This window comes from Pelodiscus sinensis, chromosome 15 (assembly GCF_049634645.1).
Source record: "Pelodiscus sinensis isolate JC-2024 chromosome 15, ASM4963464v1, whole genome shotgun sequence".
Lineage (NCBI taxonomy): Eukaryota > Metazoa > Chordata > Testudines > Trionychidae > Pelodiscus > Pelodiscus sinensis.
Window position 1 is genome coordinate 20481071 of NC_134725.1, and position 18570 is coordinate 20499640.

The 18570-nt window shown below is 45.6% G+C and overlaps 1 protein-coding gene across 13 annotated transcripts in view; it reads right to left on the reverse strand.

The window, feature by feature from the left end:
• Positions 1 to 18570, reverse strand: part of FBRSL1 (fibrosin like 1) — a 1065261-nt gene that overhangs the window by 308999 nt on the left and 737692 nt on the right. For all 13 annotated transcript variants that reach the window (XM_075898374.1, XM_075898376.1, XM_075898375.1 and 10 more), the window contains one exon: positions 14225 to 14254. In XM_075898374.1, the coding sequence (XP_075754489.1) occupies positions 14225 to 14254 (30 nt within the window). The remainder of the gene's footprint in view (positions 1 to 14224; positions 14255 to 18570) is intronic.

Below are 18570 nucleotides of genomic sequence, written 5' to 3' on the forward strand. Positions count from 1 at the left end.
GTGGATTCTTGAGTGGCCTAGATGATTGGGCATTCACCTGAGGAACACAGGGTGGTGGGCTCCAGGCCCATCCTGGGAGCAGCCTGACAGCTGCCCCAGGGATGGAGCATCATTATCATCAAGGAGACCTACTCCTGCCCTGGACCTGCACCACTCCGGAAAGCAGCCAGCATGTATAGCAGTGGCTCCACATGCTGCCCCTCATCCATAGGCACCAAACCCACAGCCTCTACCGGCCACCATTCTCCATTACTGATCAATGGGAGCTGCAGGAGTGGTGTCCACAGGCAAGGACAGCATGTGGAGACCCCCTGCTCTGACTTTCTCAGGGGCTGTAGGGACATGCCAGCCACCTCCAGGAGCACAATTACCACAGGGATAATTACTCCAGACATGACAGGTTCTTTGACATCACTACTCAAATAATTAAATTTAAGCATAAGACAAAAATGAATGAAATGCACAGACCAGTCACAAACCAAATCTAACCCACTTTGCAAGCAGTAAAAGTAGTAACATCCCCCCATGTATGTGTTGGGCCAGGAGATTGAAGGACAATGTGTGTTTGTGAGAATGACAGACACACACAGACAGACACACACACTGTGAGAGAGTGGCAGAGATTTGCATTGCCAAGCTCCAAAGCTCCCTCCATCCCCTTTTCTCTGTTTGGAGACAGGGTACAGGAGTAGGGGGAGGGACATCAGCACCCCCCTTTTCTCCCTCCCACACCTTGCACAGCAAGCAGGAGGGTGCCAAGGGGCAGCGCCAAGGCAGAGGGAGGAGCAGCACGACAGTAAGTGGAGGGGCAACTGAAGTGCCAGCGCTTGCTAGCTTCCCAGCCAACCCAGTCAGGATCACCTGTCCAAGGCTCCAAGATCTACTGGCAGATCCTGATCTACTGGTTGGTGACCACTGATCTAAGTCCAAAGCAAAGGGGAGGAAGGGTGGGTGGTGGGGCACCGATGAGGACAGCCATCTTGAAGAACTCCTGTTACTGCATCTGGTGAGTATATGGGTATATTGCAGTAAAATGAGGTAAGTACTTTTGGGAGGAATTTGGGATGTGTTCTTAAGACCTCTTTGTCTTTATGGATATTGTATATTGGGGGTCAGACATGAGGACTCCCGGTTCTCCTATGCCTGTTGTGGAGATAATTGCAACAACGAAAGCAACCTTCATCGACACATGTAATAAGGAACATATGGCTAGTGGGTTGAATAGCTTGTCCATGAGGGTTTTTAGCACAAGTTTCAGATACTATGCTGGTATTGGATCTTTAAGTGGCAGAAACATGTTTTGTAGACCTCATAGGAATCGTTTGACAGCTGGGTGAGTAAAAACAGAGCATCTTTGAAGTGGAAGATGGAGTGCTGAGATGAAGGCGAGATGTGCTCTTATAGAGCTCAGGGAGAGGCCTGTGTTGTGCAGGTCGTGTAGATACTGTAGTATCTGTGATATTTGCATGTGGGTTGGCTCATAGTTGTGGGCTGAGCACCAGATTGTGAAATGCTTCCATTTCTGTGTATATGTTTTCCTTGTTGTAGGTATCCTGGAATTTGTGAGGAAGAGTTGCACTGGTTCCAAGAGGTTCTTCCCTATGGTGTTCAGCCAGCTAACATCCATGCTCGGAGATGCAACGTGTGAATGTCAGGATGGTGTATCTGACCGTTATGTTGTGTGAGCAGAGCTTGGACTGGAGGGAAGTGATGCAGTGGTTGGATGCTCATCTGCAAAGACAACACATTTGTCTGGGCCAGCTGGGGGCTGTAAGGATTACTCTGGACCTGTCCTGGTTGATCTTGAGGATCACCCCTTGTATTAGTGGAAATGGGGGGAAAGCATAGGACAGAGGTGCCTTCCAGTGTATGATGAAGGCATTCCCTAAAGAGTAAGGCCCTATGCCCACTCTGGAGTAATATAATGGGCGATGGGCAGTGTCATATGTGGTGAACTGGTCCACTGTTGGGAACCACCACTTCTTGAAGAGGAATGCCAACATTGATGGGTTTATTTCCCATTCATGATTTTGTGGGAAATGTCTGCTTAAATTGTCCACAAGTATGTTGTCCTTGTTGGGGAGGTAAGTTGCAACCAGGTGTATGCACCAATGGGGGATGCACCATTCCCATAAGTTGACTGTCTCTTGGAATAGTTGGTATGACTGAGCCCCTCTTTGCTGGTTGATATAACACATTGTAGTGACATTGTCTGTAAGAATTTGAACTGTTTTGTTCTGGATCAAGGGGAGAAAGTGTGTACAGGTATTTCATACTGCCCTGAATTTGAATAGGTTGATGTGTTGTTTGGTGTCATCCTGGGTCCACTGAGCCTGTAACCCTCTGGTAAAGAGGCAATGGCTGTTCTGCAATCTAAGTACACTTGTATAAATTCTAATGTCTGAGTTGAGGTCAATGTTCACTTTGCTATGTTTATCTGGAGTCCAAGGCTGTTGAATAGGGCTCTGGTGGTTGTAACAGCTTGTGCTGTGTCTTGTTCTGTGGTGCCCGTTACTGGACAATCATCTAGATAAGGGAAGAGAGTGATGCCCATTTTGCATAAGTGTGTGGCTACTACTGCCAGAACCTACACTCGAGGGGCTGTTGGGAGTCCAAACGGTAGCACTCTGTACTGAAAGTATCTGTCCTTTATCTTGAAATGAAGAAAGCGTCTATGCAACAGGTTTATCGATATATGAAAACAGGCATCCTGGAGGTCGAAGGTGGACAAGGCAGGAATAATAGGGACAAGGGTTACCATCTTGAACTGTTGGGAATGTACAAAGCAATTGAGTCTTCGAAAGTCCAATATCGGCCTCCACCCTCCTGATTTTTTGGTGGTGAGGAAGTAATGAGAGTAGAAACCCTGTTGTACTGTAGTATCTCTTCTATCGCACCTAACCTGAGAAGGTGTTCTGCCTCTTGTATGAGCACATATTCATGAGAGGGGCCCCAGAAGAGGGACAGGTAAAGGGGGGTGGGAGAGGGAGGATAATTAAAAGCGGGTTGCAGCAACCAATTTTTATGATTTCCAGCATTCACCTGTCGGTGGTGATGGTATGGCACACTGGATAGAATATAGCTAGTCTGCTGCCAAAGGTTGTGGAGGGTTCAAATTGCTGCCATGGAAATTTTGGGGTCATCAGACCCTCAGCCAGGAATTCAAAATGCTTGTTGGGATGTTGATGGTTGTTGAGATGTTGACTGTTTGGAGGCTTGCCTGAGCCTATTTTGGCACAATTAAAGGATACGGGTCTGTATCTCTGTGTGAATGACCTGCCCTGTTTTCTCTTTGTGGCAGGTATGTGCATGCCAAGAGTCTTTAATGTGGCTTGTGAGCCCAATGGGGGTATGTAAGGAAAGTTTGTGGATTCAGCAAAGAGCTTGGTATTCTCAAACCGCAAGTCCTCGACTGTTGCTTAGACTCCTCTCGGGAATCCTGAAGCTGAAGCCAGGATGCTCGCCTCATCAGCACTGTGGAGGATAAGAATCTGGCTGTCATGTCTGCAGAATCCAGTGTGGACTATAATGCTATCCTAGAAATTAGTGCCCCTCCATTTAGATTTGACTTGAACTGATCCCTTTTGTTATCTGGGAGGGATTCAATAAAAGCAGCTAATTGATCAAAAATGTAATGTGTGTATTTTGCTAATAGTGCCGAATAAATATTCTGAGCTGAAGACTTGCAGATGAATATGCTTCTCTCCTAGTCATGTTCAGCCTCTTCCAGTCCCTGTCATTGGAGATGGTTTGGGCAGCCTGTTGTTTCCTCCTTTGATTTGCCACCTCTACCACTAGGAAATTTGGGGCTGGGTGGGAGAACAGGAAGTCTGCTCCTTCAGGGGTAACACAGTATTTCCGATCTGACCTCTTGCTGGTCGGCGATATTGTGGCAGGCGTCTGCCAGATATTTTTGGCTGGGTCCATGACAGCCTCATTCCTGGGGATCACTAATTTCATATGTGGAGATGCATGTAGTATGTTTGTCAGTTTATGTTGCATCTCTGGCTTAGCAGTCAGGGAAATCTCCACAACTCTCTTAAAAAGTTCTTGGAATGATCTAAAATCATCCCCAGAGGTCAGTGGTGGGGGCATGATTGTATCATTGGGGGACGCTGATGATATGTGCGTAGGTGGAGGCGAGCGTTGTGTGCGATTGTCGCAAGTAATATCTATCTCCTCCTCCTCTGTGTCAGAACTATATCCATCTGGAGAGTGTACTGTTGGTGCATGTGATTTTGGCACTGGAGATGGCTGTTGTAGTTGCTGTATCTGCTGTGTTCTGTATACAGTCCATGGGTCCCAGTATGGCCAAGTGGGTGGAATAGGTGGTGGGAGCTACTGAGGTGGTTGCCATTGTTGGTTAGGCTTGGGCGAGGAGTGCTTTGGTAAATGGGTGTGAATGGGCACATCATCATCCTCATCACTAAATACTGAGGTCACTGATGTGGCCAAGGTGGATGAGAAACTATGCCTGGATGTATTCAAGGTGCCATCGTTGCCAAATAATGGCGTCCTCGGTACCGAAGTAACTGAGAGTTCCCCCACAGTTGTAAATTGCTGCACTGGCAGAGGAGAGGGCAATATGAGAACTGGCTGGGCTTGTGGTATCTGCAACAACATTTGATTCAGTGCCTGCTGCTTTTTGTGTGTTGTTGGCACCGAGTGTTTTGTTGGTGCTGACACTACTGCAGTGCTGCTCGGTGCTGCTTGTGGACACAGCTTTGTATGTGCAATGGTCAGTGCTGGCAGCTTTTTGCTCGATGCTGGCATAGAGGGTTTACGTTTCACCTCTGCCGGTGCCTCTGATGAGGCAGGAGCCTTATGCTTTGGGTCATGGCTTTTATTGCTGCTGGCCCCATTGCCAGACTGCTTGTCTCACCCTTTTTGTATTTAGGGTACAGGGGCAGCACTCCTGTGAAGAGGATGCTTCCTCAAGGGAGAATCTGTCCCTGAGGAGGAATAGGATCTCTTTTTTGGGTCTTGAGCTTTACCATAGTTCTTTGAGTTCCTCTCTCTGATGCTTCCCCAGGGGATGACTGCCTGGGTGAAGTGGTGTGCTCAGGGTCTGAAGTCAGCCGAATCTTTTTCCCTATATGAATCATTTTAATTGTTCATGCCCGTCAGAAATAGAAATGGACAGCCTGCAGCTTGTGCACCTTTTAGAACCGGGCAAGCCAGGCACGTTCCAGGAAGGCAAGGTTTTAGCGTGTATTAGTGTCACCGAAGATTCAGTTCTCGAACTACTTCTATTAGTGTAAGTGAAGAGAATTTTTTTTAAAAACTATGGCTACAGAGGTAAGAAGAACTAATGATTATGAGCTAATAAGTAAATTCGGTAACTGTGGTAACAGTTGTCTATCTACAGTATGTGGGCGACTGCTGAGCTGCAACCAAAGCCGGCAGCAGTTGAAAAGGAACTGAGGAGGTGACTGCGCATGCAGAGTAGCTGTTTCAGAGCTCACGCTCCAGCATCCCGCAGGCACAGCTGACCACGAGCACTGCTATCTCAAATCTCTGATCACAGGCACAGAGGCGCTGGCACACCTAAAGGTGGAGAACCCGTAGGCACACTCCTCAAAGAAGAACCATTAGAGCGGGGATCAGCAACCTTTCAGAAGTGTCATGCCAAGATTTAACTTATTTACTCTATTTACATATCTGCGTGCCCCCAGACTGAGTCCTTATGGGTGAAAAGCCCCGAAGGATCTCGAGTCCCAATCTGCGTCCGTACTTCAGCCCCAGTGCTGCCTCCTCCCACCACCACCGGGTGCAGCACAGCCTAACCTGCTGCCAGGGAAGGGGAAGGGTGCTAGCTGCCTGTGCACCATCAGAGCCTGTCCCACTCGGCCAGACTCTGCACAGCCCAATCTGCAACCTGCTCCACAGGAGCAACTGAGGTAGACACCCAGCAGCAGGCGGGGTCTTTCCATGGAAGGGGGCAGGGTGGCATGCCTCCACATGTAGTTCTGCAGCCTGCACTGGGGAGTGGGGAAAAGGGGAGATGAATTTGCTTTCTTCACCTTCGCACCTGCCCCTTTGGAGCTGATGCTGCAGTCTCGTGGCTCAAGCGGCAGTGCGGGCTCCCTGCGTGCCACTCAAAATCATCTTGCATGCCACTCATGGCATGCATGCGGTATGTTGCCGATCCCTGCATTAGAGAATATGCCTCTTTAGGGCTGTGCAATGTTACATTATAATGTTGTTTGGCTGCTGCCTGCTTTGTCCACTGTTTGCAGGAGTCTCTGGAAGGGAGACTGTCTGAGCAAATGAGTGAGCCCTGCTTTGCCCCCCTAGCACTCTTGCCCATCAGTGGGACCTGTGGATCAGCGCCTCCCTCCTCCTGCTCTTCTTGCCTTCCAGAGTCAGCTGTTTTGTGGCATTCGGAGGCCAGGAAGAATGGTATAAATTTGGGGCAGGAAGAGGTGGGATGGGTTCTTAGGGAACAGGGTGGATTGCGGTTGGGCCTGGGGCAGAACCAGGGATTAAGCAAGCATCCGCATTTTATATCTCAGTTGCAATGGGGGAAGCTGCTGCTGCTAAAGACAATTCTTAGCCTATCGTGGCATATTCCACCTCCTTGCTTGCCTCATTGCCTGAAGCCAGAGACAGGGAGTGCTGTAGGGAGCCCCCTCCCTTGCTAGGCTATGCCAGGGTGGGTGAAGGTGGGGCCTCCCAACTATGTTTGTAAACACAGTCCACATGCATGCTACTCCTCAGCAATTCACCATCGCTTAATGGCCCAGCTGCTAAAAAATCTCCTCCATTCTCAGGAATAGGGGCTACTCTGAGCACTTGCAGATGCTCCGCCCAAGGCCACCAGCCACTTGCAAAGCAGCTGTGGGGGGTGCACAATGATGGCCTCACCTTGCTTTCTTGTGCCTTGTGGCGAGAGGGGCTCCCCCAGCCCACCTCTTGCCCACCCCAGTCTCAGTCCTGTAAAGTCCGCCGGGGGAGGGTAGCTCCCTCCTCTGGTCCTTTAGTCTCAGGGGCCCCCTGTGCTCCTCCTGAGTATCCCGGCCGCGGGGCTCGGAACGCCCTCACCCAAGCTCGGCCCTTCCCAGCCCTTGGGTGTCCAGTCCGGCTGGCCTCACTCTGGCCCACGGGGCCCGCTCCGCCGTCCTGGTTCTGCCGCCCTCGGGGTTGGCCTGTCGTCCGCCCCGGTTCGGGGCCGCGTCCCCCGGCTGCTGCTCGCCTGGAGCTGCCTGTGGGGAGAGGGAAAACTCCGCCAGCCCTCACCCCCACTGCCCCCCCTGGCTCCCCGGCACTCCTTTGAACTGGCGCGCCTGGCGCGCTGCTTCCGGCTGTGCTGCCGCCACCGCCCGTGGTTTCCGCGGTCCCAGAGCCTGCCCTGTAGGGCGCGTCCTCTGCCCCACTCCCCTGCTGAGCTGCGGGTTCGCCCTGTCCCCGGGCTGCCGTGAGGCCGGTGTGCCCTGCGTTCTCCACCCGCCTCCGACCCCGCGGGCCCTCCGCCTCGGGGCTGAGAGTGCGGGAATGGACCTCCCCGTCACATGCCTGCTGACACAACGTTCTATCCGCTCCTCCCCACGGCAGGAAAGAGAACATAGGGGGTGGCATCCCATCTAAAGCAAGTTAATAGTGTTCCAGCACCTGCTTTGGTTAAGCATGAAGGAGAAGTGGTGTAGGCATGCACAGAACCTGATCCCACATCAAGTGCTGTGAAATCCACAAGACCTTTGCCAGTCACTTCAATGCCTGCTGCATCTCTCTGCCACTGCACATCCGCAGCAAACATTTTCCCCATCTTACAACAGTCACAGCTATATTGGTTGCAGTATTACTCCAGTCCTGAGTGCATGTTTATTACTGGGAAGTACAGCAGGGTTGGTTTTTCCAGACCACCCTGGAAGACAGGTCTTTGGTCCTTGTGATGGGGTATATCAACTCCGCATTGAAGAGCAGGGAATGAGCTGGGACCAGTTGGCTGAAAGGGCTCCTTCCCCACAGCCCTGCTGGGCATGCTCCCAGTGGAACCAGACTATGAAAGGCCCTCGGGCAGCTCAGTCAAAACTGACTGAGGGGGAGAGGAAGAGTGACCAGACCTTCCAGTGGTAGCCAGGCCAGGAGGTGCTACCTGCAGGGACATTGGATTGCGGGGAGACGACGAGGAAGGCATCCACCAGATCCCCATAGGAAGAAGCCCAGGCTGGGGAGTTTGCCCGGAGCACTCAGTGTGTTGCGGCAGGATTCCCCGCTGAGGCAGGCAGCAGCCCCAGCCACTGCCTACAGAGCCCTGGGCTGGGACACGCTGGAGTGGAAGGACCTAGGTCTCCCTACCCCTCTGTAACTGGCTTGAGGGAGCAAACGGTGCCTGTAAGCCTGTGAACTAGACCTCAAGGCCATACTAACCCTGCTATAAGGGCATATGTATGGACTTTGGACACTGTGCCATATTACCCCTAGTGAGAGGGGACTGAGGAATGGACTCTGGCCATCAGGCCGTATTAACCTTGCTATGAGGGCCCACACATGAACTTCAGCTTTGGGACTGTATTACTCCAATAGGAGGGGATTGAGTAATGGACTCTGGCCCTGCTCTAAGGACACATGTAGGGGGCCTGGTGGGTAGGCTGCAAGGGAGACTAAGCTTGATGGCCTTCCAGAGTAGGTTGCTCCATGACAGTCCTCTATCCGGGCTCCTGTGAAAGTAAGAACCTGCAAGTGAAACTGACTCCATAACTAGTCCTAGCCTAAATCCACAGGGATTCCAGTAGAGGAGCAGATTACTATGGAGAATGACATGGGTTTATCAAATTCTTTCCCTTTCAATAGTTGATTGATGCTGCATAAGTGCAACCACTCCAGGCTGAAGAGACTGTAGCATACCATGTGCATGTGCCCCCCAGAGGAGGGAGTGGTATGCTCTAGTGGGGTAGAGTAGGTTAATCATCATGTTCAGTTTCCATAGGGAAATCTTTGCAGCAACTGCCCTGTATCTATTGTGTCTCCTTCCTCCTGCCTCTCTCTGTGCTGCCTTGTAGAGTGTGAGGCCATATAATCAATAGGTGTTGAGGTTTTTCATCATTTAGCAGCAAGGCATTCCCTCAGCAATATCCTTCCTGGTATCAACATGGTATCATCATGAGCAGGTCCCCAGACAACCATCTGATGAGTGACTGCAGGGAGATTTGGGGAAACATGTTGCGTACATGCCTGAGCAAGAAGCAGGAAGGGCTCCAGGAACAGACATATGACATTGCTCAGTGGCCCTGTTTAAGTCTGTTTTAAATGTAATGGTGAAGGAGCTATGTATGACTCTTCCTGCAGATTGAGTCAGAAACTACTATAAGCAACAGACATTATACTATAGAGATTATAGATTGTTTACACTTTGTCAGTACAAGTACAATATTCCCTGAACATTTCTAGCTCATTGTGATTGTAACAATATCACCCAGAATCATGAGTCAAAAATGCCCAGCATGTGATAATGGAGTGCCTAGCAGCAGTAGAACCACTGGCAGTGAGAAAACAAGGCAAATCATTCATCTGGGAGCTAAATTTCATGTTTTAAGGTGTTTTGATGCAGGTGAACGTGTGGTAGACATTAGCATCACTGTAGGTCTTACTCCAAACACTATAAGAATGATTTGGAATAATGCTGTTAACATCAGGATTATGGCTCAGTGTGTGACACTACTTAGTGCTACTAAAATAAATTGATCAAGAAGTACTTTGATAGAAAAAATAGTGTCTCCTCTCAGTGTGGAAAACACCTCTAAGTTTGCTAGTTATGCAAGCAAAGGCAAAAAATTTATATGATAATTTGAAGAGCCACCAAGGTGAACAATCACAGACGGAGATATTCTTGGCAAGTGGGGAATGGTTTGATTGGTTTAAGAGATGTTTCCACCTGCATAACATCAAGATGTCCAGTGAGGTGGCAAGTGCTAATACTGCAGCAGCTAAAAAAAATCCTCTATCTCAACAAAATAATAAAGGACGGTGGCTAAGCAAGGCTAAGACCTACGCAAGTCTTCAATGTCAATGAAACAGACTTCTACTGAAAGAGGATGCCTAAACAGATTTACATTTCATGAGAGGAGAAAAGAAGCACATGGATTTAAAGTAGCTAAAGTCCACCTAACCTTGCATCTCCTTGGGACATGAAGATGAAACAGCTGACAGTGTTCCAATCTAAAACATCATGAGCTTTCAAAGGATTTCAAAGGAACAACTTCCAGCCACTTGGAGTCGCAATAAGGAGGGATAAATAACTGGAGCTATTTTTTTCAGAACATGCGACTCCGTATGCCATCCCTGCTGGGAGGAATATCATGCGAAGGAAAATCTTGATTTCATGATTTTATTACTTTATGGTAATGCACTGCCTCATTCAATAAGCTTGGACAACCTGTGGGAAAACATCGAAGTTGTCTTTTTGCCCCCTTATGCCACATCACTCATCCAAACATGTAGCCATCACTACAATTAAGGCATATTACTTATGCCATACTTTCACAACCAGCTCATTAGAGCAGTGGTCTCCAATCTTTTTAAGCACAAGGACACTTTTTGAATTTATATTTGAGGTAGATCTTGGATTGCACTTAAAAACCCTGCCCCACCTCCCTCCCGGCCCTTCGCTGAGGCCCTGCCCCTGCTCACTCCATTCTCCCTCTCTTCCCCATCCTCCCTCACTTTCATCAGGCAGGGGCGGCGGGTTCAGCTGCAGGCTCTGGTCTTGGATTAAGGGACCTGGAGTGTGAGAGGGGCTCTGAGCTGCTCTTGCGGCAGGCAATTGGGATGGAGGAAGGGTTCTAGGTGCAGGCTCTGAAACGGTGTTTGGATTTAGGGGTGCTCAGAGCTTGGAGTATAGGAGGGGGTTCATGACTGACGTAGTGTTTCAGGATGTGGGCTCCAGCCGGGCTCTGCCTACCTCAGGTAGCTTCTGGTTGGTGGTGCAGTGGGGTTAAGGCAGGCTCACCCCTGCCCTGGCCATGGACCACTCCCTAAAGTAGCTAGCAAACTGCATCCCAAGCCCTGTTGTGCCCCCTCTCTGCTCTGTGGAGAAAGGATATAGAGTGGGAGGGGGCACCTTGACATCAGCACCCCTCCTCTTCCTCTTCTGCCCTGCACAGAAAGCCGGAGGCTCCCCAGTTCCATGGCAAAGGAGTGAGCAGCAGTGGGGGGAAGGCAAGCCTATGATTACAACATCCTCAAGTGCATCAATAACATCATTGACGCCTGGGCTGAAGTTACCCAAGCATGCATGAATGGTGTGTGGGGGAAGGTGTGGCCTGAATGTGCCAATGACTAAAAAGGTTTTGAATAAGTTGTCCCCACTATGAAGAAAGATATCCTTGGCTTGGTTAAGAAAGTGGGTTTTGATAAGGTGGAAAAAGCCAATGTTACACAACTTCTGCAATCACACATAGAGGAGCTAAGCAATGAAGACTGTATACAACTAGAAGTGACAAGAGCAATGGAAGAATCATAGAACCATAGAGCTGGAAGAGACCTTAGAAGGCCATGAAGTCCAGCCCCCTGCACAAGGCAGGACCAATCCCAATTAAATCAACCCAGCCAGGGCTTTGTCAAGCCAAGACTTAAACACCTCTAGGGATGGAGACTCTACTAGGGATGGAGACTCATTCTCCAAAAAGAAGAACCAACCCATCAAAATTTGACTGCCAAACATCTTTCTGAAGCTTTCCAAATGATTGAAGCTGACATATAAATCCTTAATAACAGCGAGCCTAAAGGGAATGCAAATCCAAAGTCATTAGGGGAGTTGATCATGTAAGGAAATGCTACAAAGAAATCTGCCAAAAATAAAAATAAAAATATAAAAAAGGGAAAGTAAAACAATAATCACTGGTGCGCTTTTTTTCAAGTTGGGAAAGTTTAGTAAGAATAGCAACAGTAGCAGCCAAACAATTCACCATCTCAACCTCCTCAACCAGGCTTCACAACCACAAATTCTGAGTATAGAATTAAATAGGTTGTTTTAATTTTTTAAAAATTTATACCGTATATGCATGTAATATCTTCTGTCTGGAAAAATTATTCCTGGAACTTAATGTAAATGGGGTAGGGAGTTAATTCTTATTGAGAAATTGGATTTGCTTAACATCATTTTGCTTGAAGTTGCATTTTTCAAGAATATAAATACAACATTAAATGAGGAGTTACTGTACAATGAAAAACGAAGAGCAGCACACATTTTTGTAGTTCTAAACCCATGCCAAGAAAAAAAAATTAGTTAGCAATAACTTTTAATGCAGCATCTTGAATTCACTTCTTTTTATGTTTACAGGGAGATGTGCTTCCAAACAGGATAAGGAATTTCAGAATTCAACCTTTACATATGTAATGCTGATCCAATGGAGTCTGTGCATGTTGCTGATTCTCATGCATGAATATAAGGGTATGGAAATTTAAAATATAGAAAGGGTTTAATGAAGGTTTAACATGAGACTACGTGATAGTGGAGTGCGTAGGGCTAAAACAGACAGTTATGGGGATGCTGAAGACTAAGTTTTGTCAACAGAGCTTATGTCAACAGCTAAAAGTCAACAAAACAAAAATCACCAGATCACACTTGCTCCCTCTGTCAACAGATCAAGTCCACACTGGGAGGCACCATCATTGGCAATGTGGGCAATGCGCTGTGGGTATGTATCCCACAGTGACATGCTGTAGGAAGGCAGAGCTGATCCCTGAACATCTTGGGATTCCTCCTCAGTTGTCCCACAGCCTCCTCAGATGCCGGGAGTGGCATCATGAGTAGCTCTCTGAACAATCTGTGCTGAAGAATGTCAAAGCAGAACAGCAGCCTGTTTCCTTCCCTCTGCAGCAGCTATTTGCTTGCTGGTGTTTTTAGCGCAGGGCAGAACAGGCGTAGTCCAATACTTTGTTCTTTGTTTGTTCCCCAAAGGGTGCAGCTCTCTCAGATACTGTCAGATATTTCCTGGAGCTTTGAAGGAGGGAGTGGAAGATGTGGCTATAGGGCAGCAGAGATCAAAGCTGAGCTTAGCCACCAGGGCAGGCATTGTGGGATACTAGGGAAAGCTAGTTCTATTGACAAAACAAACAGCAGGGTCCATACTGTCTCTTTGTGGACAACAAAAGGAGGGAAAAGAAACAAGTCTCTCATAGGGGTGGAAGTTTTTTGTTTGCAAAACTGGGAGTTTTCCTGACAAAATCCCATTGCAATGAGTATGCTCTCATGGTTTTGTTCTCGAAAGGCAGGTATTAAGGACAAAACTGTATAGTACAGACAAAGGGCTTGATGTTCAAAAGCATGTTGCAGCTGCTGCTTTCAGTGGGGGGTTGGTTTGTTTTCATTATAAAGGTGAAGCACAAAAATGCAGGTCAAGTGAATGAAACAAGAAGCCCTTCTACAAAACATATCAAAACATATGCTTATAACCTCCCACTCTCTAACACTGTATCAACAAAAAGGACAAAAAAATCATTGCTGTGTGATAAATATGCATGCAACATGACAAAATACTTCCTGACAGTTACCTATCCTCACAGACATTGCATCTTCTAAACTCAGTTGTCCATCTTCTAAACTCATTACAAAACTGACATGTTCCAGGGTTATTATAAATAAAATATTGTCTCTTGAGGAGTTATCAGGGAAGTCTGTCTCCAAAACAAAAAGATAGTGCCAGCACAGTGACTTCCATCTTACTAAGCCCTGGCACATTAATCAAGAAGTACAGCACAAAGCTCAGATGTGTATCCAAGTTTAGGGCAGCAAACTTCTGTAACCCACTTCTGACCAAAAAATTACTACACAACCCCAGAAGGTGATATGGAAGCCTGAGCCCAACCAACCCCTACTGTCCCAGATGGGAAGGCCAAAGCCAAAGCACAAGCCCCACTGCCCCCAGGCTGACGCCAAAACCTGTGACCCACCAACCAGGTCGGGACTAAAGCCTAAACTCCACTGCCCAGCTTCAGCTCTGGGCCCCCTCAAGTCTAATGCCAGCACTGAGGGCAACTCCATTAAAAAGTATCATGACCCACTTTGGGGTCCTGTTCCACAATTTGCGAACCCCGGCTTAGGGGAATGTTTGAGAGTATCGTTTTGTGAAGCAGACACAAAGTTCTTTAATTCAGTTACTGATATTTCTAAATTTCACATGAAGGCTAAAGGAAGATACGTTATTGCTAGATTCATTATTATGTGACGCAAGAGAACTTCCAAGCTGGTGAAGCATATGGAAAAAAGGGAATTCTGTCTTACCTTATCGTCATTATCACTCTCGCTGTCACACTGTAGATTAAAGAAAGAGAGAAAAGGCTTCATGAAACATCCGTATATAAATGAAATTCCTGCATCATCATCTACAATTTTTCAGGTGGCTGCTTAATCAACATTTCAATGAACAGAGTACACTTTCATTGTATGCAGTTTACATTGTAAACATAAATTTAAAAAGCAAATAAATAGAAAGTTTTTATCTTTTAAAAAATACAATTTGCTCATAGTTGAATTAGATGCTCTTACAAAGTGGGTGTTAATTGATTGAGACATCAGTTGTGTGTTGCAATGGCCATGGGACATCACCTGGATATCTCAGAATGGATCTTGGCATCTTCTCTATTCAAAACTCTGGCAATGCACCAACAAAGCTGTGGATGCCTCTAGTTTCAAAAGTACTTTAACACTGAATGAGGAAACTGTGAAAGTGGCAACAGTTTCAAAATAAGATTTGTGGTACCCATTATGGTAATTTAAATATTTTATATATCTATATATATCTATATATCTATATATATATCTATATATATATCTATATATATATCTATATATATATATAATAAATTATTTTAAATAGTTTAGCTTAAAATGAGATTGCAAACCCAAGTTGAAACGCATTTCTTTGGAGAATTTCAGAGTAAACCTGTACCGTTTCTGAAAACAGAATGTTTCATTTTCATGATGGCAAGATAATATGAGCTCTGAGTGTGTAGGGGTGTATGGATTTCATTGGCCAGAGGTGGAAAGATTTACATTTGCAAGATAGAAACAAACCCACACAGAGTGGAAATATAGAGCTGCTATGGGGCTTCTGGATTCCACTGGGGTTCTAGTGCACCTTCTATGAGTACTGCAGCACACATTTGTAAACAGAGGTCAGGGTGGGAATCTATGTTGTGAAATGCTTTAATGGGATCAGTGGAGTGAACAAGCTGAGACTGTGCACCTCAAATATGGCAAACTTGAAAAGTGGAAAATGGCCAAAAGAAATCTGCACATTTGTATTACAGAAGTCAGAAAATGAAACCTTTTCTGAGGTCATCTAGTCCCCATCTTCTAATCTCCAAAGAAGGAGAATTGTTCCTTATTGTATAATATGTCAATTTAATTGGAACATTGTGCTACACCACACAGTTATGCTGGGATACCCTTGCCTTTCTGTGGTTAGCCTTAGACATTACATAATTTCTTTTTCATTCTGATATATGAAGTGGTCATCCCCAAGTGCCAGAGAGATCCTATGACTCTGTATTCTTTGTTAAGCAGAAAGCAATTCGAATAAATTGCCAAGGGAGGTGGTGGAATCTCCCTCTCCGGAGATATTTAAGAACAGGTTAGATAGACATCTGTCAGGGATGGTGTAGACAGAGCTTGGTCCTGCCTTGAGGGCGGGGGGCTGGACTTAATGACCTCTTGAGGTCCCTTCCAGTCCTATGATTCTATGATTCTAAGTACAATATGAACTTTAGTATTCATCTGTCATTATTCTGTAATTAAGACTGCCACAGGTTTCCAATCTAAAGCTCATTCCTACCTTACTTTTTGCAGTAACATTTCTATCTAAAAACATGTGGATGTGAAGGTCAATAATTTTTGGCTATAAGTTCAACTATGCCGAAAATATACTTTCTTAAAATTGTAACCGCCTCTCCTAATTTTCTGTGTCTTTCCACTGACTGTTGCCACAGTTTTAAAACAATATGTGCATTTGTGTCTATCACAGATTTGAAGATATAAGAATTCAAAGCAAAAGAATTGGTAATCTTGGTCACTATTGATTTGATCCCTGTTTAGTGATGCTATTGAGCAGAGACCTAAACGTCCATCAGCAACAATGGGCGGTGCTTAGATTAACCACCAGGGAACATTCTGCAGGGAATGTGGTGCTACAGGTAGATCAATTAAGTGCTTCAACCCTTAAACCTTGTATGCAGATCCAGAAGAGCCGCAAATCTATTTTAAAGTATAAAAATGTAAGCAATTCAATACGATATAGGGCTACTAATCTATTCCAGGACACCTTAGGTCATCCCTAACCGCCTACTCTAGGTTTATGCAACACTAAAGTGCTACATTGTCCTGCATTTTATTTTCACTTTAGCTTTTTAAAAAGAAAGAATCGTAGGAAAGTACATACTGTGTTAAACTTTCAGATGCCCTTAAGTTTCAATCATTCAGTTAACTCCTAAAAGCTAAATACCTTGGTTCCTTGATATATATAGTGTACTCCATTTATAAGAATCAATTGCATACAGTGATAAAAACACTGGAACAAAATAATTCTTACGCTAACTAAAATATGCCACTTCTAAGAGTCAACTGCATTTGAGAATCAAATCAATCAAGGTGAATGTGATTCTTTTAAAAATAGTACACTTGAATAAGGTAGCAAATATTTAATAATGGGCTCTTCAGTCTAGCAGAGAAAGGGAACAACTTGATCCAATGACAGGAAATAGAAGCTAGATAAATTTAGACTGGAAAAAAGGTGTACATTTTCAACAGGAAATGTAATTAATCACTGAAACAATTTGCCAATGGTCATGCAGGATTCTCGATCACTAACCATTTTAAAATCAGATTGAATTGTCTCCAAAAGATATGCTTTAGAATTTATTTAGAGAAGTTCTGTGGGCTGCATTACACAGAGGCAGGTCAGACTATATAATCCCTTCTGGCCTTGGAATCTATGGATCTACAGAAAATCCAGGCTGTAAGATTCCTGTGCTGCTGCAAGAACCATGCATGGCAAAACTGAAATTCTGGAAAGAAACAAACCTAAAACTACAGTAAACTGAGATTATGCAACCCTGTTGCCTCCAAGAGCTATGCCTATCGAACCATCAAACTCAATTACCTCTCAAGGTCCCTTCCAGTTATTTATTTATTGTGTGTGTGTGTGTGTGTGTGTGTGTGTGTGAGAGAGAGAGAGAGAGAGAGGGGGGGGGAAAGGGGAGGGGCTGCAATACATTTGTGATTTGAATATCTTCAAACATCAGCTTATGAAATCACTACCACTGTCATAGTTATCTTCAGAAACCCACAGGAAGCCAATATCTATTGAACCTCTCTTATGCTACACATGGTTAAGAGCTTTGCTAGATGGAAGCCTACATTCTCAGTGCCTCCATTTTCCAACATATTTAAAAATTCACTATGGAAGAACTTTGTTAAGGACCAGCCTGCACAAATAATTTCCCACATGCTATACTTTTCAATTTATCTTGCAAAAAACCAATGACGAGGCCTGTGGCACATTAAAGACTAACAGCTTTATTTGAGCGTAAGATTTCATGGGTAAAAAACACTTTGTCAGACATCTTCATTTTCATCCTCTGAAACTAATCTTGCTAAAGCTACATTTACACTACCACTGAAAATTGACTTAAGCTATGCAAATACAGCTACATGAAATAGTCAACATGCCCTAAGTCAAGTTACTGTGGGCTCTACACTGTGGGAGGGGTTGATAGGAGAAGCTCTTCTGTCAACTACCCTTACTCCTCTCGTCCGATTAGAGTAACAGGATTGACTGGAGAGCAATCCGTGGGCAATTTGATGGGTTTTAACTAGACTTGCTAAAGCAACTGTCAGAAGATCTATCTTAAAACATTGATTCAGGCTATAGTGTAGAGGTAGCCTAACTTTTATGAAATGCACTAAAATAAACAAATGAATCGGAGTTACTGTCCCCTCTGGAGAGTTGCAGTTTCCAAATAATGTTTTAAGGTCAACAGACAAAATTGTTTTGCTAGAGACACCCATTTAAATCCCTAGAGCAGCTGTTCTCAAACTTTTTGGGCTCTGGAGCCCTTTACATGCATAAAAATTTATGCGGAAACCCAGCGGTCCACTGATTGTATGTGTTGTACCTATTGATGTTTCCAGTTTGTCAACCTCACGGAGCCCCTGGAGATGTCTCGCAGAGCCCACAGTTTGAGAAACATTGCCCTAGAGGATTGCTGACTTCAGAAAGATCCTCACTACAAAGCTGTACACATCTGGCAGTTATCTCTTCGGGTGAAGCCCAGGCCTAAGACAGAAGGGATACTGCAACTCATGATTACAGCATTACTGTGTTTTAGGTGTACACAATGAATGGACCCAAAACACTGAATGATCTTTTCACACTTATGGCCCTGTCTACATGTCACTGTAGCTATTGTTTTGACTGCTGTGTCAATTAAGAGTTACATTGAAATGAAATTAGTAGATTCATTGGTTTTAAACACTGAGGAATCTATTATGACCATATAGTTTAACTTCCAGCACAACACGAACCAGAGATATGTCCTACACCTAGACCAATAACTTGTGTTTTGAACTAT